This window comes from Megalobrama amblycephala, linkage group LG3 (genome assembly GCF_018812025.1).
Source record: "Megalobrama amblycephala isolate DHTTF-2021 linkage group LG3, ASM1881202v1, whole genome shotgun sequence".
In the NCBI taxonomy this organism is placed as follows: Eukaryota; Metazoa; Chordata; class Actinopteri; order Cypriniformes; family Xenocyprididae; genus Megalobrama; species Megalobrama amblycephala.
In genome coordinates, this window is record NC_063046.1 from 14,833,372 (window position 1) to 14,859,005 (window position 25,634).

The window sequence follows — 25,634 nt, forward strand, 5'->3', positions numbered from 1 at the left end:
ACAGCGAAGGAGTGAGTGATGTGTGGTGAAGGAGTTGTCAGAGTTGATTTTAAGGGTTGTAAGGTTAACATTTATGAGTACAATTGTTTTTTTTTTTAATTTTGTACAGCTTTTAAAAGTGAAGGTTTTCTCAGACTATAGGCATTTTAGGATTACTATACATAAGTGTTACACTTCCATCCAAGAAATAAATGTAATCTTATTTATTTCTTCGATAATAAATAATAATTATTATTATTTAAATATATTATTCATAAATAAATATTTGAACTTTATTTTTATGTAAATACTATATTTGAATTTTTATTAGTGTATATTTTGTTTTACTGTTTATTACTATTATTACAAATAAATATTTGTTTACATGTTTGATGTACAGTGATTTTATTACATTTTAATCTTATTTCTTCAATAATAATATTAATACTTCTAAATAATAATTCTATGTAATTTATTGTTTGTTTACTTATAAACCAATTAATAATTCCATAAGAGGAGATATCAAAATATATTAACAATAAATGCTTGTTTTCTGTTGATATTTCTACACTTTCTGATCAGAAGCCCTAGTTCAGAGAGACAACTTTCTTTCCTTCTGTCTTGATGATTGTTCATGGATGGGTAGACTGCTCAGGTACAATGGAAGGTGATAATTTGAAGGTGCTAAACAGCTACAGCAGGGATGATAATTTTCCAGCCCAGGTTTCACAGGTGACAGAGGGTTGATTATAGGAGGTGAGGACCTCGAGAGTCTGTGCCGTCACCTGTGTGATCTGCTGTCAGAGAGACTCTCACACAAAGACACATATGCAAACTCATGCCACTGTATGTCTCGCACTCCTGTTCTCACTCTCTGTGGGACACCAGTTTGTGTGTGTGTGTAATCCTTGACAGAAATCTCTGCAGTCCTGTTTAGTATTAATGAGTGAGAGTATTATCTTAATTTCATGTTTAACATTGTGCTGTTGTTGGAAACTAAGTATCGATGACTTTGTAATTGAACACTCACCAGCCTTTAGGGCTGCAGCAGCTGCTGTTGGTTAAAAAAAAAAAAAAAAAAAACTGTAAATGTAAATCATTAGTTTTCAGAAATTGTTTTGTCAGGGTGTATTTACTGGTGCAAAAGGGTTTTTCTTTCTTTTTATTTGTTTGGTTGGTGTTGTTTGCTCATTTATTATTCTCTGTTTACACTCAAGAGACCAACACAATTATCATAAAAGCATACTATTATAAACCTCACTGCAGGAATACTACACAATACACAGTCGCTCATTTATTTTTATTTATTTTTTTCTACGGATTTCCTTTTTGTTGCAAACACTTCCTGTTACACTTGAAATAATTGCTTATTTCAATTGCATTGGAGTGCTCTGTTTCAGATTTATGATTAGCCTTTTAAACTCTCATGAGAAAAAACTCTCAAGTTTTTTAATAGCACCGTTTTACATTGCTATAACTTTTTCTGTCCTACCTTTACGTTTCATATTAGCCTGTAAGCGTGTGCGCATATGCTCAAGCATGAACGTGCACGTGTGTGCTCGGTCGTGCGAGTGTTTGTGTGTGTGTGCCGTTACCCGTGGAAACTTGAAGCCCTGTCATAAAGCAGCTTTTGCCATTTTTCTGCTCACCCATCGTTAGTTGCTTCAACAATGGCCCTCTTGTTTTACCCCCTTTTATTTGATTATTTCTCTTCATATAGGTCTGGGTGGTGGTGCCGGAGCGAAAAGCGGCCTTCTAATATTTCCTTTCAGGAGTGGCTGGTGATTTAGGGGGTCTGCAAAGGCCTGTGGTTTTGGGGGGGGTGTGGGGTGTCCAAGGGGAAGGGGGCAGCAGTGACACCATAGCTCAGGAGTTACTTATCGCCATTGTCTATAAAAGGGCAACAGAAAGACACGGCAGAGACAGAGGAGCAGGGGGCTTCTAACGATTGAGAGGGGCGAAAGCGGATATCCCAAAACACATGGCCCCCGGTCATGAGACCCCCTGAGGAACACCAGCGCGGGGTGTCTTCTAATGCCACTAACCAATTAAACAGAGGTCAGTGCGTGATGAAACATTAGCAGCGGCAACAATTCATGAGTCGAAGCATTCCAGGCTACATGAGAACTCATGCCGAGAACTTAACTCCTAATCCTCATAAACGTATCGCAATATTGTCAGCTATATATGGGGCCTTTCTCTCTCCCTCGGACAGCGAAAAAGACAAGCTGTGCCGCTCTACACTTATTGATTGGTTTGGTTTGTTAGCTGTCCATTGTTATTGTGTAATCAGGCCTGAGTGGGAGAGGGCTGACAGGAATTCATATGAGGCCACTCTGGCTTAGCTGATATATTCTCTGCTTAATATGCACAAAGACCAACGGATCGGACTTATTTACTGGAGAAACAGATTGAATTATTAATAAGAATAAAAGGAAGCGCTGCGGTGGCTCGCAGGACTGTTGCATGGGTGTTTCTCGCAACGTAAAACGCCATTTCGTTTGATGAAATACGATGGCGTCTGGGCTATTTCCCCTCCTCCGTCATACGCCACATACTGATTTTTGTTTTATGGGTCGTAGGGAGAAATTAAATGATTCTGAAGTGCGCTTAAAAGAAAAACCCTTCTAGGAATCAGGCCTTTATTCCAGCTAAATGGCGGCCACATTGTTCCATTCTCAGCCGTGGGTGCAGATTAGCCTGGTGGATGTGAGTGGGGCGGGGGATGTTATGGTTGGGAGGGATCGGGGGGCAAAACTCATGAACCCCAGCACTCACTGGCTGAGCCGCCCTCCCAGCTCTCCTAATGAATTATTAACTCAAACTGACAAATACTGTTACGGGGCCTTGGCTCAGATCTGTTGCGTTTTCGAGTAAAATTGCTGTAGACACATGTTACAGGAGGATGGAGTCAGCCCCTCTCTCTCTCACTATCATGCCTCAGCAGTTTGACTGATGGCTAGAGACTGGAGGGTAAGGCCTGAGAGACTGAATATTTTAGAGGTAAAATAATACCACTTGATTTACTGTGTAATACAAAAGAAGTGCTTTGTTTCGCTCGCAGTCCATTGAAGATGAAGGTGGGGGTTGTTGTGCTGGAAGCTCCGGCTCTTTCGGTCCATGAATAAAAAATCTCTCTCTCACTCTCTATCTGGCTCTCGCTTTCTCCTCCTCTAGCCGTCGCGCGCCCCTTTCGCACACCGTTCGGCGCTCTGAACTTTGCTCTTAAATTTGATTTTCAATTAACGCTCTACAATTTTAGAGATCACTTTCTGTTTGATATAATTACAGGAAACAATTTATTGGCTGATTAAAATTGAGGCCTTGGTCTCGCTAAAGAAAATAGGGGTGCGGAGCGGTCTGGGTCTCTGGTGCCTTCCTCTGCGCTAACTAACAGACTTAGCTTGTTTGCACAGCTGCGGTATCCCGCTTGATTAACTTTCATTGACTTCCATTGTCCACTTCTGTTGGCTTCCGCAGAGCTCATCTAAGACTTTGCGGATGTGTTTGTATTATTTTTATATAGAGATTTCTTTAGTAAGCATAACACAATTAATATTACGGCAGCTAGCGTGAGACAATAGTAGCTTGAAGGTTTTTTTTTTTTTTTTTTTTTTTTTTTTTTTTTAATAGCTCACTTACCGAACTGTATTAAACAATTCATATTGAGAGTGTGAGGCTTAAGTGCTCAGCCATGTGTGCAAATTGATGGCACATCTTCAAATGAAGTAGTCATACTTTAAAGGGCCTGAGAGCAATTGGGCCTGACAGCCCGTTGCAACCCACACATCCCTCATGCGCCGGAGTGCACGGCCACCGCACGCACATGAACAGATTAACTCACAGTTTGGTGTTAAAATAATCTCTCCCGGTGTCAAATTTGTTTTCGTCCCACGATGAGCCACATGCTGGAAAACTTGGCAAGGCTGGAGATGGAGTTCTGGAGGCACCTTGGGCTGCCTTCATTACCCAGCCTGCCTCTCTCTCATCTCCCTGCAGTCTCAGTGGGCAGTGGGAGGACATTAGCTCACCTGCAGCCCTTGACCTAGAACGCCCATGCCCTTTGTCCGGGCTAACGCGGCTAACGGCAGCGCTTGGCTTCCGTTGCCGTAGACTCTGAACATCTCAGACTCAAAGCAATAATGCTCATCCCTGTCAGCAGTCCGTCGTGTGTATGTCATTGTTCATGATGGGTGCTGGCTGTCTAGTGTAAATTACTATCTCTGAGTAGACTATTTAAAGGCCAGTAGAAAAGTTGTGCTGGCTAATTCTCAAATCACGAGATCAGTTGCAGTCTTTTGATTAAGTATTGAAGTCAAGCGTTTAATTCAATTAGCAGGTTAAGTATTCATTTCCTCAGCAGTAGTAGAGTGATTTCATTAATTGTTATAAAAACTTTTATTTTATCTAGCTCTGAAAAGTCAAGTTTGTGGGATTAAAGAAACTTTGTTGAGTTTTATGCTCTATGACATGATGACTTTTGTTTGAAACAAATGAATTTACCAACCCTATTTTGTGAAATGGGAAATTCACTATAAATCTTAAAAGTTATGTCCCATCTGCCACAGCAGCCTGGTTGAATTAATTCCCAAGTACAACTGAAAAAGCAGAAAAGCACAATTACAACAAAAAAATGAAGGAAAATGGCACATTTATAGACTCAATATGAATGTAATGACCAAATTCCCATTAAGTGTCAGCGTCTCAGCGTCACCGCTCTTTTTGTGGTTGGTGGCAGGGTTAGCGCTTTAATGAGAGCGTGTTATATGGTATGGTAACCCTCTTAGCGCGGTAATCAGCCGTGGGGCGGGGGGATCGGGCCTGCCTCAGGCAGCTCTCCAGCCATAGCTCAGCACGTCCATTTACATTAAACAAAGGATTAAGAGAGACCCCAGTGCATGCCGTTTTCCCCGCACCAAGCTCAGAGCCATTGATAGGATCTCCCCAGCTCTGATACCGGTCCAGTCGTGGGGTTAGATGTGGCTCAGAGGCTCAGAACGACTGCCAACTTCATATATATGTGATGTGCGAGCACTCGTAGAGAATGAAAGTCGAGCTCCAGCATTTCCGGTCTGACATTTGCAAGACTCTTTATTCTGGATGATGTTGTTGGAAGTTTGAATATGTTTTCTGACGTACGTTTCCTCTGCCCGTCTCTCAGCAGAATCATGTCTTCCAAGCAAGCCACCTCTCCATTCGCCTCGGCTCCTGACGGAGGTGAGGATGGATTGAATCAGGAGCGCATGTCTTGGGAGAAGGAAGAGAACTCTGAGTCACTAGTCACCCCTCAGCTGCCCCTGCACAATCTGCTCCACAACAAACCTCCCCCGGAGGAGCTCCAGCCAATCAGCAGCAGCGTGCCGCCCGAATCCGACTGGGACAGCCTGATGTCGGCCCAGCAGCGCATGGTGAGTGCCACTGCCAGCGTTTCATAGCTCATTTACGTGTGCTAACACAGGCCACGTGTGTTTTTGGTTTCCTAATGAGGTGTAGATAAAAGATTGCATTATTAAAGATAGTTGGCAGGATTCAAAGAGTGACAACCGTCTGGTCGAGATTATTCGTCTAGAACTCTCTGGATATTTTCCGTTTACGACACAATCTTACGACATTAACACAACATCCATGTCATGGAGTAAACCTCCAGATGTATCGCACATCTATTCTCTCAAAACAAACATACATACCCTCTGTACTCCTGCAGAGAGGAATCCTCAACCCAAGGACACAGCTAGAAGAGAGCAGGTCTCTCTGGAACACTTTTGAATAAAGACTTAAGACTTTGCGATTTGCCAAAGACTCGGCTTTGAAGTCTAAGTCCCCCACAAGTGCCTGGAGATCCCTCACACTGTAAAAGTGCAGGAGAACCTCGTATTGAATTGCATTTCATGTCAGAGCGATTTTATGAATCTATAAATAGAGAAACAATGAGAAAGCGGATGAGGAGTGGGAATTTGAGGGAGTTGAGGGAGCCCCCCTTCCTCCGTGGTGGTCTCTCTAGACCGAGAGGCATAGAGCCCAGACGTGAGACTGACAGCCACTTATTGTTCGATGCTTGTAAAAGGGAATTCTCTATAAACCTTCCCTCCGCTGCTGCTGCTTGCCCAGAGCTAGGATGACTCCGACCAGCCCCCGAGGTCTGGACTCCCCTGGCCCGGCAGCATCCAGACGCCAAACCCCTCTTCAGTTAGCCTAAAAATGTAGCTGTCATGAGAGGATTTTTGCTTTTTCTTTAGCTAAAGTTTGCATTCCATTGGTGGCGTGACATCAAATGTGTGTTACGGACAGCGGGATGCACTTTTGCACCCATAGGAAAGAAAATCTCAAATATTTCTCCTAGAAAGCAATGAGATTAAATAGAGTCAAAATGGATATTTTTCTTATCTGAACAGCTTTTCAGATTTTTCTCATGAAAAAAATTGCATCCATCTCCTGTAGAAGTTCAGAAGAGACATCCACAATGTCTCAATCTATGCTATAAGTCAAAGATTTAAATATGAACTTGAACATTTCTAATCAAATGTCTAATCAAAAAACTTTTGCAAATTTGATAATTAATATATATATATATATAATATAATATAATATAATATAATATAATATAATAATATATATAATATATATATAATATAATATAATATAATATAATATAATATAATATAATATCATTAATGCAGAAGACTTCAACACTGCTCAGGTGATACTGGTTCCTAATTGGATTACAGAGAGCTTTTGTGATTGGTGTAATTAGAAGAGCATTTCAAAGAATTGTTACCGCACTGCTGTGGTTGGATATGCATGGGATGATCTCTTGGTTTCCTCTTGATATAATGAGGGAAAGCATATGAAAAGTTAATTGTGCTCATTTGATGTTCAAGTGCAGCTGCTTGTGTTTGATTTGCAGTGAGCGGTGCACTCGCGCTCACTTGTATTCACATGAGCAGGACGTCCTGTTGTTGAGTGAGATTTTTTCTTCAGTGGGGTTGTAATTTGTTTTAACTCTCACCTGATAAACATTCCACTGTGCTTTGGCTAAAATCATCTGTAAAACTCAACAGTAAAACTCTTACTGTATACATTTGAAATTCTTTTTAGTGTATAGTGAGTCATGCATTAAGATCACATATGGCAATATAAGTGCAGAGAATGCCATGGAATAAAAACAAATGGGTAAAGATGTACAAACATAAAAAGAAGAATGCCAGCACTGAAAATGAGTTTTGCATGTAGGCAGTGAAAAAAAGACAGACAGTTGTCTCTGCTGTTGGTGTTATTGTTAATCTCAGTGTCGCCTGTGTGCAAGCATTACCATATTTATGTGAACGGAATAAAATTTTATTGCTCAGGTATTGCTCATTCATAGGCCAGGAGACTTAATGCATTTGCCAGTTATGTTTCATGTACGTATTAATTTGTCTTCATATTACCCTAGGGGCCCAAAAATACAGTAAAAATTACAATATTATTAAATTATTACAAGTCCAAATAACTGTTTTCTCTTTTAATAGATTTTGTTGTAATGTTTAAAATATGTAATTTATTCCTTCGATGGCGAAGCTGAATTTTCAGCCTTATTATCTTGAGTGTCACATGATCCTTCAGAAATCATTCTAATATGCTGATTTGCTGCTCAAGAAACATTTCTTATTATTATCAATGTTGAAAACAGTTGTGCTGCTTAATATTTTTTGTATATTTTATATTTAGTTTATGTTTTATGTTATGCATTTTAGCTTTTTTATATATTATAAATGTATTTACTGTCACTTTTGAACAATTTAATGCATCCTAGCTGAATAAAAATATTCATTTCTTAAAAATCTGAAACTCTGAACGGTAGCATATTTATAAAAATTGAGAAAAAAAAATAGGACACAGTAGAGATTTAGAGTAAATAAACTGAAGAATTTGATGAGATATGTTTGAGTTCATATTGGTATCGCTGACTTTTGATTGCAGACTTTAATATCAAGTCTGTTTAATCTTGTTGTCTGTAAATTTGACTTCCTTCGTGTGTTAGCAGAACCCTCAGTCTGTGCCACCTGATTTGAGTGATCTCATTCGTGTACCGCTGCCACATAATCATACTGCCCTAATGCCCATCTGTGCCCTGCTCTCCAGACATACACCTGCCAGTTTTTCTCTCAATGATGGAACAATCCTATGCCCAAATTCTTCTCTGTCAGGACTCCCTCTCCACTCACTAATGTGCTTTTGCACTTTATTTTACAATCACTCAGTAGTGTGTAGAGTTACTGGGATCTGTGTAGGCTCAGACAAACAGATCGCTTCTCCCTTTCGCTCTGTTTTCCCTCTCTGTGTACTCACTCGGGGAACACTGAACTATCAGCTGCAGACAGAAGCTCAGTTAACCACTAAACCACACACAGGTGGGACCGCAAAACAACAGCAGCTTGAGACAGGGCCCAGATTTACGATGGCCTGGAGGGTTCCGCGCGGAACAGAGCCACCCGCTCAAACCAACAAATTACACTGCACTCGATCTCGGCTCAAACACGCACTCATAACCTTTGCAAAGGAATTACAGCAATGACTATTGTGAAGAGAAAAGAGTAGTTAAACACCCCTTCATCTACAATTCTGGGCAAAAAAAAAAAAAAAAAGAAGCCCAGAATGGCTAAACACTAAGCTTTTAATTATCTTAACCACAAATTATTGGTCAGGAAATTAGCAAAAATTTAAGCAAATGCACTAATTAAAAAGCCATTGCTGTCTCAGAAAAACATCAAAGACAGAATTAAGTTTTTGGCAGAATATGGGAAGCTGTGTGTGGAGTGATGAATCACAATGAAACACGAGTTGCACGGTGTCTTTGAAAATCTGTTGAGAAATATAATGATAAATGCATCTCTGCCATCCTGAAGCATGGAGGAAGAGGTGTCATTGTGGGGAGACTTTTTAGCTGACGGTATTGGTGAACTACTTCACTCTGAAAAGCCATGTAATGCTTTAGAGTACAGGAGAATATTGCAGAATGAAAAGTTGATATCTAAAGAGATTAGATGTTATTTTCCAACAAGACAATCCTCCTGCCCAAATTGCAAAGACAACCAAGAAGTGGCATGAGAACAAGAACATCAGGCTCATGTTTTGGCCTGGTCAGAGTCCACATTTGAGCCCGATAGTGAATATTTGGTCTCACGTTAAACTCAAACAAACTGGGAGACATTTTTCAACTATTTGTAAACCGTTTGAAGCCAGTAACATTAAGTAGAACAACACTGGCTCTTCTTTTTCCTAAGCTGTCTGCAAGTTGAGGAAGGCTTTTCTGTGCTAAGTTACTTTATCTACAGTATTTGTGCAATTCTTTCTAATTTCCTGACCAGTGATTTTGTGATTAAAATGGTTAAGACCACTAAATATCCCCCCCCCTTTTTTTTTTTTGCCAAGGAGCGTACTCTGTAATCATTTAAAATGACCTAAACTCACTTTCTCTAATATAAATGGTATGTCTCAGCATTTTCTTATTTTTAAACTAAATATTATTATATTTTAAATGTGATTATAGTGTTATCGTTTTCATACTTTGACATTTAATATCTATTTTGGAATAGTAAAAAGTAAAAAAAAAAACCTTCTCTCAAACTCTTTTGTTTTTTCCTACAGGAATCGGACAGCAATAAAGTATGTTCCTTATACTCCTTCCGGAATAACTCTACCTCTCCACACAAGCCAGAGGAGGGGGCCAGGGAGCGCGGCGACCTGCTGAGCAGCTCAGCCTTCGGAACACCAGAGCGCCGCAAAGGAAGCCTGGCCGATGTGGTGGACACACTGAAACAGAAGAAACTAGAGGAGATGACAAAGACAGAGCAAGACGGTACGGAAGGTTTCGGCTTGTTTGTGTGTTTGGATTTAGGAATTTACATGAGAGCATTTTTTTTCTCTCTTAGCGAGAAGCGGTTTTTGGCATGCATCGATCTCCTCGGTCACTCTGTTTTCCTCGTTCGCCTGTCCTCTTTCTCTATAATGCCTTATTCTTGCTCATTCAATATAATCCATCTCTTTTCTCCCACTGTACACACACACACACACACACCATCGTTTAATCTGGGAGGACTGACGTGGCTATGTTTTCCAGTTTGTTCTGAACCGAGTCCAGTGTGACAAAGAGTGGGTGGCACTACCCCTCAGCTTAAGTGTGGTCTCAGGGCGATGCCAAACCAAACTCTCAGACCATAAAACACACGCCACGACCTGACGCCAGGAACATTACCTTTTTATTCTTCAGTACAGACGACAGCATTCATGCCGCAAAATTCATCTACAGACCAACTCAAATAGCTCCAAGAAGACTTTTTTTCTTCCATGTGTTTAGGGCCCAGAAGTATCCAAGGATTTGGCAATTAAATTTGAAAGATATAAAATGCGTATGTATAGTGTAAGAATTTTGTTATATGAAGGATTTATGCATAGGTATAAGTTGCAGATTCTGCAATAAGTTGCTCAGTAAAAGCAGTCCCATGACTAAAAGGAGAATCTAACTAATTGATCAAATTTCTTTTTATTTTGTTTTATTTATTTATTTATTTTTTTAAATTTTAATGAATAGTTTGATGCAGATCATGCCGCAGTGGAGCGAGTCCTCTGGGAATCCGACCAAAAAGCAAATACTGGAAAGAGTTGCTGAAACGGTTTCTCTCCTCATAATTAGTGTAAAGCAGGAACCTATACAATCAAATATTACACACCCACACACACACACACACACACACACACACACACACACACACACACACTCAGACAGTATTGCTCCTTGGGGAGATACTAGTCTCATTTAAGCATCTTGGGAACTCTTAGCCCGAACACTTGATCAGAGGAATAAATTAGGCCATAATTCAGTTAAAAGTTTTTTTTTTTTCCCTCACATATTTTTTTTTCTCCCGTTCTGTGAAGGTCTTCATATTAATTTAATCGTATTTGTTTATGGTCTGTTTCATTATCGCCAAGGGTTAGAGAAATATTTTGAATAAGAAAATAGGACAAATTAAATAAATCTGAGTGAGAGGCTGTCAGTCATGAATATTTTCATATTCATAATTGATATAGAAAATCACGACAAGCCATCCATTATCATAAAGGGGCTTCATTTTGTGGGGCGGTGCAATGAAATAATTTAACAGCAATCTAAATTTATGTAAACTGATTTAAGATTTTTTTTTTCTCTAAAAACATTTCCACCTATAATTTGCCTGTCTATCAATTAAGATGCTGTATTAAACAAAATGCAGTTTTGGAAATAGCACTTAAAGTGACTTGCTGTATAATGTTCAACTAAAAAAAAAAAAAAAAAATCTGCATCTCCAACTTAATGGTATCTAGAGGTAGTGTGAAGGGCACGTGTCCTCATAGGTTCCTCCTGTTGTTTCTAGTAGGGTATTTTTTTAAGATGCGCTCTCAGCCCTCTGTGTGCTAGGGTGCTATGCTAATGAGCCCCAGCTGGTATGGCCGGTTGCTGCTGTAATTTAAATGGTCAAGTGCAGCTCGTAATCCTGAAGGCCCGTATGTTTAGTGCAGGCAGGAGAGAGTGCTTCACTTCTAGTGTACAGCTGTGTTAATCTGCCCTTAATAATGGAGACAGAGTCGACCTCATGCCTCCACACCTTACGCCACAATCTCCCCCTTTGCACGGAAATTAGTTCCTGAGCTTGAGAGACACAAGAGGCATGCAGAGTTCGACACATTAGTGCTGAGATGCTGAAATGGAGCGGTTCTGCGTCCTTGAGGACGTCTCAGTTTGGTGCAGCTGTAAGGGGAATCTTCATGCCTGCAGAACCTCAAATGTCAGGATTAACCCCTTGCATGACTCCAAAAGCAATTGAGAGAGACATGTGTTGTCTTAATAACAAAGCATGTCGTTATGTTATGTGAGGCAAAGAATGGACAAGCTAAAAATATTGCTCATCTCAGCCTGTTATTAAGGGAACAACTGTAACCTTTCATTAGCCTACACTGCTAACTGTCTTAAGGTGTAGTCACACTAGAACTGTGTCCTAAATTATGTACTGTGTTTGATGGACAACTGATATAGTATTTTATCCAAGTATTGTTCTCCTACTGACTGCACATTTGGACATATTACCCATTCGATGTAGGGCCTTTCGCATACTGTATTGTAGAAGTGACAAGTAATACAATAATAAAGTAAAGAAGTAATCTCTTTAACTTTGCTGTAACATTGCAAACCAAGAAATCATAAATTTGCAGGTCAAAATTTACAAACTTGCAGTAGCAGAAAATAAAACTTTTCCATTCTTTTGTTTGAACACTGATAAATCACTGCAATTAAGAAGCTAAAAATCTCCCTCCGTTATTCCAACAAACCTTGGCTCTTGCTTGTGCCTGGTCTTAAGGTTTTTAGTGTTTGAGAATGGCATTGTGTAGGCAGCACACACTGCAGTGAAGCGTAACGCTTTGTTGGTAAAAGAGTGTCTTGTGATTTCAGTCAAGGAGAGAGAAATTCAGACATACTTGAAAGGTTGCATTTTATATAGACACACACTGTACTTCTTACCTGTCTTTACACACACTTAATTGAATGTGCACTGGGGCCCTAAAAGTCAACCGCTCTCAAATTCAATCAGACCTATTAGAACCATACCGCAAGTCTGTGAAACCGGACTGTCATCTCCATCTCTCCTCTCGCTAACAATCCTTAAAGTGCCTTAAGTGCTTGTGACCGCTCTAATGAATGAAAATATCCTGCCTAGAGGACTGCATTAAGCTGAATAGTCACCTTCGCTGTAAAAGTGCCACATGAACCTCCTCATCCAGGTCTTAGGAATTTCTGTAACTGGTATTGTAAAACATTATTTATAGAGAGCTCTCTAGATGGTGCTTTTTGATTGTTTGAAATGCCTAAATAGGAAAAAATCTAAATTAAGAGAAAGAAGAATAAACAGGACATGATCAGGTGATTCAAGGTGACCTTGTCTGGGATTCACAAGCAAATAAGGCCCTTTTTATGAAATGTACTTAAGTAATGATGGTTGATATATGAATCCTTCACTGTTGGTTGCTTTCATTGTTGCAGTTATGTGGTATTCTTTCGACAGTTTTATGAACACTCCTTTTTTTTAGTGGAGTGATTCTTTAACCTCTATTTCAATGAACTGCTTTCACCCTTATTCAACCTTGAATTGATTTGTTTGCAGTTTAACGCTCCAAATATCTGATTTGTACATTGAGCAGCAAGCTTAGACACTGCCCATTCTCCCTTACTGACATACTACTTTTTATTTTATTTTATTATTATTTTTTTAATTTTATTTAATTTTATTTTATTTTATTCTTGGCCTATCTGTAGCGGACAGAATTTTAATATTGGCAGAGTTTTCTTTTTATTTTAACATTCCTACATCACTTTGTAGCAGACAGAAAGATCTAGGGAGAAGCATCCACACCTAGTCAAGAAGGCATGCTGCTTACTGCTCTAGTTTGGGCACCAGTGAACCACTGGCTCTGCCAAATTGGTCAGCAGTCTTGTATTGGCAGGATTGGCCATGGCTGCTGGTAATAGCTTGTTTGCTGCTAATCCACGCTTAGAGCCCTGTTCATCTGAATGCCAGCATTACATTTTGCAGGCAGTTCAGTGGCAGGAGTTCAGATTAGTGGCTGAAAAATAGACCATCCATGGAGCCTGTCATTCCTCCATGACATCAGTGTCAGTGTGCACCACTTCTGCTGAAGACCACACACACTGTAATGCAGTTTGCAATCTGTTACAAAAACGATCAATTTTAAATTATGTTTTACTTAACATTTCTTAAAAAAAAAAAAAAAAAAAAAAAAATCAGCTGTTTGCCAGGATTTGTTATATAATGCTCATAATCCTCATAGATTGGTTAAAAACCAAAACCGTCAAAAAAGTATTTCTTGTGTCAGTGTCTCTGCACAGTTGCTCAACCCTATACACCCTGTAAAAGTGAAAGGGCAAGGTTGTTAGCCATGTTTAGAAATATGTCAGAGCAAACAGGTGTAGAAGAGGCGCTTTCTGAAGACGAGTGATTTACACCCACAGGAGTGATCTAGGTGACAACATGAACAGTTGCTAATGTGGCATGGTTGAGGGCTTTCTCTGAGCTGGTAACCCTGAGCCCTCTGGGGGTGGGGGTAGAGGAGAATCGAGGTTAGGGAACAGCTCTATACACCTGGAACTTTGTGTATTGAGTTAATGAGTTTAGCAGGGGGGGCAGATTCTTCATTGCCTCCATCCCACGTAAAGCCTGATCTCTGGAGCAGGGGGATATTTCTAGAGCCATTTCAGCAGCAGGTGAGCACCGGTGTGCATTTGAATAACAGCTGTGTGTGTGTTACCTTCCTGATCTGCTCTATGGGGGCTATCTGTCCTCTTTTGAGGCACTCATTTTTCTGTTGAAGTGTGTTTGTGAAGGAACCTACCACACTCCCCTATATTTATACATTTCTAACTGAAATCTGTACTTTTTTTCCTTTTCTTCAACATCCAGCACAATATCTCTAGGCAGCATGTGTCTTTTCCCCATCGAGATCGAGAGATTGATGGGTTTGGGCAGCGGGAGAATTGAGTGCAGAAAGCTGTTTTACCGCATGCCATTTCGGTTGCATTTTTATGACCCTCTTGAAAGGGTTCTTGTTGAAATAGCAGAGGGGCTAGCGTTGCTTTCCGACTGCCCTGTCATCCACTTCTGATTTCTATTCCACCTAATTAATAACAATCTTTGTTGTAATGATGTGTGGCACCGGCCCTAGACTTGATGCATACACAATGAGGTCGATCTTTTTAATTTCTTGGCTAGTGTTCGGTCCGAACCTGAGATCTGGAAGCGTGCTTCAAACGCGACGTTCCATGGCTCTGTTATGTCAGTCCATCGATCCCTTGGGCAGAGTACACTGGGCCAAACATCAGTCGTTGGAAGTTTTCTCGCCTCTTGCATGCTTCTGTCCACCTTCGACCGGACTGCTCGTCAGAATGAAAGCCTATGGGTTTGATTAATCCAAGTGTGCTCGTACACTTAGGGTTATGTGTGAATCTCGAGAGTTGGCAGGTAAGCTAGTGTGCGGGCGAGTTGGTAGCTCAGTAAAGAGCAAGATCTGGCCCATCACTTTTGTTTGAATAGGTAATGTAAATCTGCTGGGGTTGAGCAGACATGAGCTGGAATGGCTTGTTAGGACACATGATCAAAAGCTTGTCTTCATGCTCTCTGCTCCTTGCCAGTCAACTCTCTTGTCACCCTGCGAGGCAGACAGTAAATAGATTTTTTTTACGTTGCAGGCATTCTGCCACTCTGTGGACTTTGACAAAAATGATAGCGCCTACTCCTCCTGTCATTCCCCTTAGAGACAGAGATACGCTACTGACAAGCCTTCAGCACCAAAAATAAATAAATAAAAAGACTGATACAAACAGACTCTGGCAGCTCTGTTCAATCCATATCAAAACCCTTCGCAGACTGTATGCTTCATATCAAACATCCATAATACAAACACACTTCCCCGAGGAGCATGTGACAGGAGAGACAAATTGTTCCCCTCCTGACTGTCTAGTGTGGACCTCCAAAACTCTGTCCCTGCTCCAAATAGAGTGCTCCTCTTTCAGATGACAAAACAAGCAGCTGCTTCTGCCTCACTGTGCCATTCTCTGCATCAATATCACCTTCCCTCTTCTCAGATTCCCATTAGTCAACAGTAGCAACTGCTGCAGAGCATTCCAGGAGCCATCTTCTCTCTCGAGCTCAGCTGTTGACTCTGTCCCTCTTGTGTGGGATCAAGCACAACGCCTCCATTGTGCCGGTCTCTGTCACTGAGCTGAGGCTCTCCTGATAGGAGGAAACGGGTGTTTCAGGGAGACAAATCACAGCCAGGGCTCCTGAACAGAGCTCCATTTGTCCCCCTCTCTCACCATAGGTACGTCTCCTCAGCTGTGAATGAGACTTTCTTACACTGCGTTTCGTATACCTTAATGTATACATCACATGAACCTACCATGGTCCTATATATAAGTGTATAAGTGTGCACTAATGCATGTTTAAAAAAAGCAATATTTACATTGTTATAAATACAACACATTATGCAAATTAACAAAATTTATTTTTTGTCATCTCTAAATTTTCAATATATTTTTTTTATTATTTAGAGACAACGTTCAAAATACTTTTACTTTTATTTGCATGTTGTGATATATTTATTTAGGCATAATTTTATTTACTATATAATCCTAAATATACTGTGGTCCCAAAGAATATCTATATACCTTTGGACATGCAAGTCACACTTAAAATCTCTGAATGTCACTGCAGTATAGATAATAAATATCAATCCAAGTGGCGTCTGTAAAGAAGTGATGTTATATTTATTGTCACCATTTATTTTTTTTTTTGTCAATTTTGTCAATTAAGGTTTTTTTTCAATTAACCAAATACACTGAAGGTGATTTTAGTGGATGTATGAGGTCAGTTCTCCTCAAGTTCAAACATGTCCTAGCTGAGTTACCACAAGTGATGTCCATGACATTCACTTTATCGACAACAGTCTTGTCTAGCGAAACAATCAATCATTTAAAAAAAAAAAAAAAGCATATATTTTTTAATCACAAATACTCGTTTTGCACTAGCTCACATATTATGTAATTACGTTGGAAAGGCCACACGTGGCATAAGCAGAAGTATCGCGGTAGAACGAAAAACTCCATCTCATTTTCTCCTCCAACTTCAAATTCGCCCAACATTGTTGTTTTACCCTTTTTTGTAAAGGCCGTTTGTTTGACTAGTCTTTGCACATTCGATTTGTAGAGACTGGATCGGTACTTCCGCCTACGTTACACGTGACCTTTCCAATGTGATTATATAATGAGTGGCGTGTCGCAGAGCAGTGCAAGACGAGCATTTGTGGTTAAAAAAATATTATTTTTTCGTGTAGAGTCCTTTGAAGCTGCATTGAAACAGCAATTTGGACCTTCAGCCCGCTGAACCCCAGTGAGGTCCACTATATAGAGAAAAATCCTGGCATGTTTTCCTCAAAAATCTTAATTTTTTTAGACTTAAGAAAGAAAAACATAAACATCTTGGATGACATAGGGAACACACAGTGAACTAATCCTTTAAAGTATGCTTATTTCTTTGCATAAACCTTTTTTTTTGTTTACTTTTATTTAATATAATGACATTCACAAATGTTTAAATGTGGCTAATGTGTACAAACACTTTTGGGGTCACTGTAATATGATGAGATGAAAGTTATGAGTGTTGTCCCAAGCAACAGTGTTGATGGGGACGGCGTTGAGTACTGCTCTTGTTTAACAGCGTTGTTGGAATAGTGGTATATGTGTAAAGCAGTACTGGAATGAGTGTTTTTAATGAGCAAGCATCTTTATGTTCCCCTCTTGGTATTTGGATTAGCACAGTGAGAAAAGCAAAATGCTGAGGCCTGAGAAAAGAGGACCACCCCATTAATTAGCCTTAAATCTGTCACTGCGCAGCTGAGCACTGCCGGTGGAAAAAGCAGGACCCTTTATGTAGATTAAAAGCGGTCAGGTCGAGATGAGCTGGGCTTAACCTGTAAAGCGTGTGTTGCATTTGCGCTATATGAGTGTGAGATCACCACCACCCGCCTCGTGCTCAGTTCCCAGGCATTGACTGCACATAACTGGACAAAAGAGCTGGTGTCATCTGACTAGGATCAAAATAGTGTCACTGTAACTCACACCATGGCCACAGACGGGCCGGTGTGCCCAGCTAATGATTTCAGGCCACATAGCAAGACTTGTTTTATAAAACCCAGCTACGTCAGCTCCATCTGGTTGCTAATACCGCCACCCTTTCTGAATTTTCACAGACACAACAGCTACAAGCCCTCCTGTACATACACAAATATGTCGTTTTCCTTCTCCAAAAAATTAAAGGGATAATTCACCCAAAAATGGAAATTTTTTTCACCCTCATGTCTTTCCAAACCTGTGTGACTTTCTTTTAAATGTTTTTTTTTTTTTTTTTGTCTGTATAATGAACGTCAGTAGGATCTAGTGTTGTTTTGGACCACATTGACATCATTTTTTAAAATATCTTCTTTTGTATTTAGTAGAAGAAAATCATACAAGGATGAAACAATTTAATTTTTTTTTAAAAGTTATATTTATGGGCTTTTTGTGCTTTTATTTGGAGAAGATAGTAGAGAGCAGACAGGAAAGCATTGTGCAGAGAGAGGGGGGCAGGATCGGCAAAGGACCTCGAGACGGGAATCGAACTCGGGTCGCCGCAAACGCATTTGCACCATATGTCGCAATTTTTTTTAAATTTTTTTTTACATTTGGGTGAACTGTCCCTTTAAAAGATGAACGATACACATCAACCCAGGTGCCGTACACGACAAAACCATTTACGACTCGTCTGTCTCCTTGTGTCTTCCTCTCTCTTGCTCTCTCTTTGTTCAATAAGGTGCAAGGGGATGAGATGGGATGTCAGAAAAAACAGATAGAAACATGTTTTATTGCTCAGCGAACGTTGCGGCTCGGATCATCGTAATTATTCGCTGAACACCATCTCTCATTGGGAGTGGCCCCCATATAATTTTAAGTCTGCGTAGGTCGAGTGGTTAATACGTTTTAGGACCCTGTCATCCATTACATGTCATGAAGTTCCAATGATAGCTTGAAGTTATGAGTTTTAATTCTAATTAATGGTTTTGCGGGGTGGGAAAAAGATTTTTTTTTTTTTTTTTTCATAAAATTCCATCTACTTAAATTTGTGATTTGGGTAGCGTGGCATGCTTTTCTCACTCCTTTAATTTCCAGAGTGCCCTGCCTGAGGATGCCTTCTCTACAGTGACCTGGGTCTGGAGTTGTATGCTGTATTTTTTACCCTGTATATATTTTTCTTTGTCTCTCCGTCTCACACACACATTTTTTTCCCCCATTCTTGAGAGGTGATAAAGAAATGAGCTTAGCTCCATGTGAAATGGCAGCGTTTTCCGTCCTCTCACAGCATGCTGTGGTGGATTTGACCCCACAGCAGAGAGAAAAAGTAATGGGTCGATTTGAAAGAAAATATGGTGGCCATTGTTGCAGAACCACGCAGGAAACAATGTTGAGTGTGTTAGCTGTAGAGACCGACAAGTAGACTTGAGAGGAATTGAAATTCTTAACCTTTTGAAGTACTATGGTTACCGGTAACCGCGCCGTCCCGTCACAGCCTCTCCTTATAGTTTCTTAAATATCAACAGACAAAGAAACTACCTTTCAACCTCTGTAAAATTGACATATACTTCTTATGGTGTCCTTCTGCTGATAATGGGCAGAACCAGTCAGATTGTGTTTGTACTTTTCAATGGTACTCCGTAGGTAGATTGTATTGCTGTGTGCAGCTGTGTGGGCTGAACCCGGCAGTCGCTGGCGGTCTGTGATGTAGTAGGAGTGTGCAGTTACACGATAGCTGCATGTGTGTGCGAGAGAATGGAGGTCGGTGGCTAAAAATAGTGACCTTTTGGGCCCGTGTGCGTGAGCGCTGAACTCTGACATGCTGGTAAACAGAGTGCGCTCCACGGGACCATAAACATTTTTAATTGTTGCCTCGTAAAAACGGAGAATATCAGTGGCAGCGGTGGAAAATATGCTTCCTTAATTAGTCAAGCGAGTTTTACAAAGAACGAAGATGCCTCCATTTAACTTTCGCTTTTTAATGCCCTCATGCACTCATACAGTACTGTTTATTACTATAAAACATTTCACTTCTGGCTGTAAAACATTAGTTTTACTGCGTACTTGGTGTACTAAAGATCATCAATTTTAATTCTTTCTCTCACTTTTTTCTGTACACATCAAAACTTCAACATTAAGACTTCAAGAAATAAAACACTGTCAGTTACTTTATCCAAAGAGTGCATATAAACCGAGCTGTAGTGTTTTTATGGTTGATATGTCTTCTATTTTTATTTTAGTAGCACATTATCTTCTTGACGCCATGTTTTTAACTCGCCGTATATTGTGGGGAGAACCTCTCAAGCACGTCCAAGTTGCTCCGGCATTTAAGATGAAATAAAGTTTCCGTGATGACTCAAGACAGTTGGCTTCACAGCAAATTTTAATCTATTCATTTGGATCCTATCAGTTTCTTTTTTGTCCCTAGCACCCATTAATTTACTAAATCACTCTGAGCCGAAATGATCACAGTAAGCGACATTATTCACACATTTTTATTAATTCAACGTAGACGAATAAAAGTGAATGTTTTGAAGCATTGATTAGCAGAAGGGTTTATATCTGACAGTTAGATTGCAGGGTAGCCAGCATAAAAATGGCTCCTCAGCAAGGTACCCAGTAATTTAATTCTTGTGTGAAATTATTATAATTTATTACAGTATGTGGGCTCTAACGATTACCGACATGAAATGAAATTTATAAATTGAGATTAAATCCACATATCTCTTCTTATTTCGTACCTTCACATGTCCTCCATCCTTTCAGCAGTATTTTAAGATGGTTTCATGAGATGCATTTTTTTCTGTCTTTGTGTATTTTTATTTTTAATTTATTTACTTTTCAAAAAAGAAAGAAACATTAATTATAGTCCGGTTTACAAAATCCAAACCCCCGAGAAGCATCAGAATGTTGTAGAAATGGATGAGGAATTTATTTTGGTTTCAGATTAAAAAATAAATACACTTAGACAAATATAAATGAAATAAACATAAAACAAAGATTTACACAATAGACAAGGGACAAGATGGGACACAATAAGGCGACAGACTAAGTTATTAAATATGAGAGTTTATTTTTTTGTGTGTAAAGTGTGTATCTTAAATGAGAGGCAGTCCTGAGAAAATATTTTTTTCTTTTATTTTGCAGCCCATAAAAAAAAAAAAAAAAAAAAACTGCATTATTTTTTCAATATTTACCAACATTATTATTCTTTTTACTTTGTATCCTGTCACAGCAGGATCTCGCAAATTAGACTAAATTTGTGTGGGTTGTTTTTCCCGACAAGGAGGATGATCTTTGTTTTTTGGAGGGGTGCATTTTAGTTGTGTTAAAAGTTCCTGACTGTGTCACATATTGAAACTCTGAGGGTATAGTTATTACTTTCATTGTCATTCTCGAGAATTTAAGAAATTGAATTTGTAAAGTTCATTGGCAGAATGTAGCTTTTGCTCGTGTTTGCTGAAGATGTTTCTTGAGCGAAGCGTAATGAGCAACAGCAGCAGCAGCAGGCAGGAGCGGAGCAGTCGGGGTGGGCCGCCTCTGAGGGCTCGCTCAGCCTGAGAGGAGGCTAAAGAGGACAGGGGAGAGAAAGTTCATTTTGCTATCCAAGCATTAAATGGTCCTAGTTTTCTTAAAAGTGACCTTGTGGGGAAGGCAGCGCAGCCGAGCTCCAACGCAGCTCCTTCCAGCTGCACACATGGCATCCATCGGGGCACAATCACGTGCAGTCCCAACACCTCAGGCTCGGACATATGTTGAGTTTTATTTCATTCTTCTGACATTAATCCTATTCACCAGCTGTTCTGCCAGCTGCCACTCTCCAGCTTAAGAGGAGATTGCAGTTTTGGGGGCTCGGAGTATGGGCTTATCTTGGCTCCTGATCTCTCCACACTAAGTTCTGATTGGATTCCCCCCCCCCCCCCCTCTCTCACCCCTTCTTCTTGTGCCCCCCTTTTCCTCCCTCCTAATATCTCCCTCCTCTTCTCAATCTGTAGGATCCTTGAGTTGTACTTCTCTCTCTAGAAATCTCTCTTTCAACTTTGCTTTAATTTCATCTCGTTCTCCTCCTCCTGTCAGGGGAAGGGAGGCTCCAGGGGTGTGTTTTAATCGCTTGCCCAAGTCTTCGTTTGCATGGCTTTCCTTCAGAAGATGCTGACCCCTCTGCTAGTGTCTTGCTGTCTTCACCAATATTTATTATTCAGTTTTCTTCTTGTGTATGGCGCCCAGAATTCCTCTCCTTCTAAGAGTGACGGTATCTGGCAGCATGTCTTCCCGGCGCAAACATGCCATGAATATAGTTTTTATCCACGGCTTTGATTGAACTTGAACTCTTTATTTCTTCCATTTCACATATTTCAACTTTATCTCTCCCATTCGCGTTACTCATCAGCATGATCTATTTTCCTGTATGTCTTTCATTGTCCGATGGAATTTCTCTTGTATCATTAGTGCTGAAGAAGTACCCTGTCGTGGAAGGCCTGGCCGGTGTGAATTGATCATCGGTGGCTGCTCACTTTAATAATTCAACCCTGATTAGTGCCGAGTCCTGCAGTAAAATGGATTGAAGAAGAGGTCATGTGCTGCCCTGCTCAAGAGGTGAAGCCTCTTGGGAGTGGTTAATTCATATGTGCTTGATAGACACGTGTCCTGTTTAGATAGGTCAGGAATTGTGCGACTGGCCGGGACGTTGGGGTCAGCGCTGAGATTAGCGCCTCAGCTCTGCCAAATAAAGACAATGACACTACAGTCTTTTTATAGCAGAGTCTGTTTCCTCGTAATTACAATCCAGCCTCCATAATACCACTTGTTCCAAAAACAATGCTTTTAAAATTTATATTTAAAATATTCTAAATTCATAACATTTAAACATTACAATATGTATTATTATAATTAGTAGTAGTAGTAGTAGTAGTAGTTGTAAATAAATAATAATACTAAAAGGAGTTACTAAGGTTAGTCGGTCTATTTACAGCAGCTGTCGACTGGAGGTAATGGCAGCACGGTGTTCGAGCAGCCTACAGGTGACTAGCAGAGATGCTCACTAAGTGGAATAATGAATAGTATTAGGTGTCAATTAAATCAAGCCTTCCCCGAGGTGCAGGTGCTCGACAATATACTGACACATCTCAAGGAGCTGAAGCCTCTTCACCCATGCATGCCAATGGGTGCATTTGCATATTAAAGAACCGAAATTATTTAACCGAAGCAAAAAAAGCATGCGAAAAAGAAAAAAGGGGCTTGTGGAAATGATCGAGGTTATTAAAACTGTTGACAGGGAAAGAAGGTAATTGGCAGAAAATGAGGGAAACGCTACTGTTATACAGTGTTGTGCGCGTGTGCGTGCATGTTTTCTCTCTGTCGTGATTTTGTATGTTTTTTTTTTTCAAGCCGACTCTTCTTTTTAGCTGTTAGCATTGTGCGCCGTCGCCTGGGTGTGTAACCTATTACGTTTAGATTGCTCCCTTGCAATTAGTGCCCTTTTTGTCCTCACTTCAATAACGGCGTGATTATGGAGACTTCAGGAGCATTCGCCGCCGCCCCAGCTAACAGCTGTTGTCTCTGGAACTAACGACGGGAACGACAAAACATGTTTTTCTTATGCCGTTTCACTTTCCTGTCTGCCTCTTGTAATTATTATACTCTTATTTTGTGTGATGATGGAGTCTTGTTTTAGTGGCTCTGTGATTAAGACATTCAGAAGATTTTCCCTCAGTGTTCTGCGCACGCTTGCGTTCCCGCGTGTGTGTGTGTGCGAGTGTGCGTAGCTTGTGACTCCAGTTTGTTTTTCTAAGGAGATGGAGAGAAATAGGAAGAGAAAGAGTGCGTTTTTTGGTTTTCTATTGACTGCAGCATCTCCATTGTAAGAAACAAATCCAGTGCAAGAGAAGCCTTGAGATGTGATTTCAGAGAGGGGACAGTGTTTTTCCTGCAGGAGCCAAGGAGAATGCCTGAAATAACTTGTTTTCCCCTCTAAATTGCATGGAACTCTCAATGTTCTCTTGACCTTGGCTGCTTGACTACTTCTCTTTTTTGCTCAAGCCTTTTCTCTCATAACATTATTAGAAATGAGAGTGCTTAGAGGATAATTATTAACCTAACTGCGACACTTGCAATGAGAGTGCCCTTCAACCTGGGTGGCTTCAAGTGGAACCATAATACCTCACTTGGGCCTTCTTCTTCTTTCCTTCTCTCTCTCTTTCCATTTAAACTGGGAATGGTTGCTCTGCTTGCTCCATCATTAGATGGCGCATTCATAAGGAAGCCTGGGAAATTTATATCGTCGTTGTCAGTTGATCATCGATTTGGTAATTCCCTGTTTTCCCTGAGGAGTGGGTCGCTCATATGCTTGACCTAAGGCGGAATTCTGTCTCCTCCTTCCTCTGAAAGGAGATTCTGAGCGCAATAGTGATGTTTTTCAAGGTTTATTGAGAGGAAGAGACATAATGTACTGGAGCTACAGTTCATTGAAAGTCAGATTAAGGATGCAGTGTTTGGTGGACAATTGACAATAGCCAGCGCTGGGACAATAGGGCAGTTCACTGAGGACAGCTGTAATGATGTGTGTACTGTGAAGTGGAGTGTTTCAGGAGAGAGTCTCGCTCTCGCTCTCTCTTGTTTCTCAAGTGTAAGGATTGATTGGGGGAAGAGCAGCTTCCTGTGGAGGGGATTACAGTGGCGGTGTGAGACCTGGGGGTGCTGGCAGATGTTCTGGCTGTCTGCCACAGGGCAGGACTCGTCGGGATGGGGGTACACCCTCCCCGCTCAGCACAACTGCATCTTCAGGGGCATGACACAGCTCCATCTCACATACTGTACACAGCCGTGGAGGTCATTAATGACAGTAACTGAAGTAGATCTGCATAACTACATTGGATTTATACATTTAGAAATACACTGGATTTATTTAGCTTGAATGTTCTAAGGCAGTTAGACTAGAGAAATGAGTGTAAAGTCAACATTATTCCAAAGTTTATTAAAATTGCAAAACATTACAAAGTAAAATGTTGACTTGAGCAGCATGTATTAAAGGATTAGTTCACTTTAAATCGGAGTTATATTAATGCATTTCATAACGCGTCCAAGCTTTATAATGGCAGTGAACGGGATCAACGAGTATGAAGCTCAAGAATGTGCATCCATCCATCATAAATGTACTCCACACGGCTCCGGGGGATTAATAAAGGCCTCCTGAAGTGAAGCGATGCGTTTGTGTAAGAAAAAATATCCATACTTAACAAGTTATGAAGTAAAATATCTAGCTTCCACCAGACCACCTTCTGTATTCTACTTACGAAGAAAGTGTAAAACTCTTGCAGTTCAAAACGCTTACTTTTTCCGTTACTTGAATACGGAAGGCGGTCTGCGGAAGTGAGATATTTTACTTTATAACTTGTTAAATATGGATATTGGGCACTTTGCTTCAGAAGGACTTTATTTACCTCGCGGAGCCGTGTGGAGTGTGTTTATGATGGATGGATGTGGATGGAGGCACTTTCTTCAGCTCATACTCGTTGGTCCCGTTCACTGCCATTATAAAGCTTGGATGCATTCAGGATATTTATTATTAAACTCCGATTGTGTTCATCAGAAAGAAGAAAGTCATATACACCTAGGATGGCTTGAGGGTGGGTAAATCTTGGGGTAATTTTCATTTCAAAGTGAAGTAAAGTAATCATTTAATGTATTATTTTAAAATCATACTTTAAATCATATAATATTATATATTATACACTGCTGTTCGAAAGTTTGGGCTCTGCAAGATTTTGTCATTTTTTTGACTCCAGTTAAATATTTTAAGTATGGTTAAGTATGGCTGTGTTTTAGTATTTGTCTGTGCCAAATAGGGCTGGGTAAAAAAATATAGATTTCTCGATTTTAATTGATTCTCATTTTTACGAACCGATATCGATTCTTAAATCCAAAGAATCGATTAATCTAGTCTGTTTTCAGTTGATGAATGAGCAGAATA

General features: G+C 40.2%; 1 protein-coding gene across 16 annotated transcripts in view; it reads left to right on the forward strand.

Moving 5' to 3' along the window:
• sox6 (SRY-box transcription factor 6) overlaps nt 1–25,634 on the forward strand; it is a 165,490-nt gene that overhangs the window by 48,147 nt on the left and 91,709 nt on the right. For 13 of the 16 annotated variants that reach the window (XM_048184154.1, XM_048184157.1, XM_048184163.1 and 10 more), the window contains 2 exons: nt 5,141–5,387; nt 9,607–9,817. In XM_048184154.1, the coding sequence (XP_048040111.1) occupies nt 5,141–5,387; nt 9,607–9,817 (458 nt within the window). The remainder of the gene's footprint in view (nt 1–5,140; nt 5,388–9,606; nt 9,818–25,634) is intronic. The other 3 variants (XM_048184159.1, XM_048184164.1, XM_048184151.1) reach the window with 1 other exon arrangement.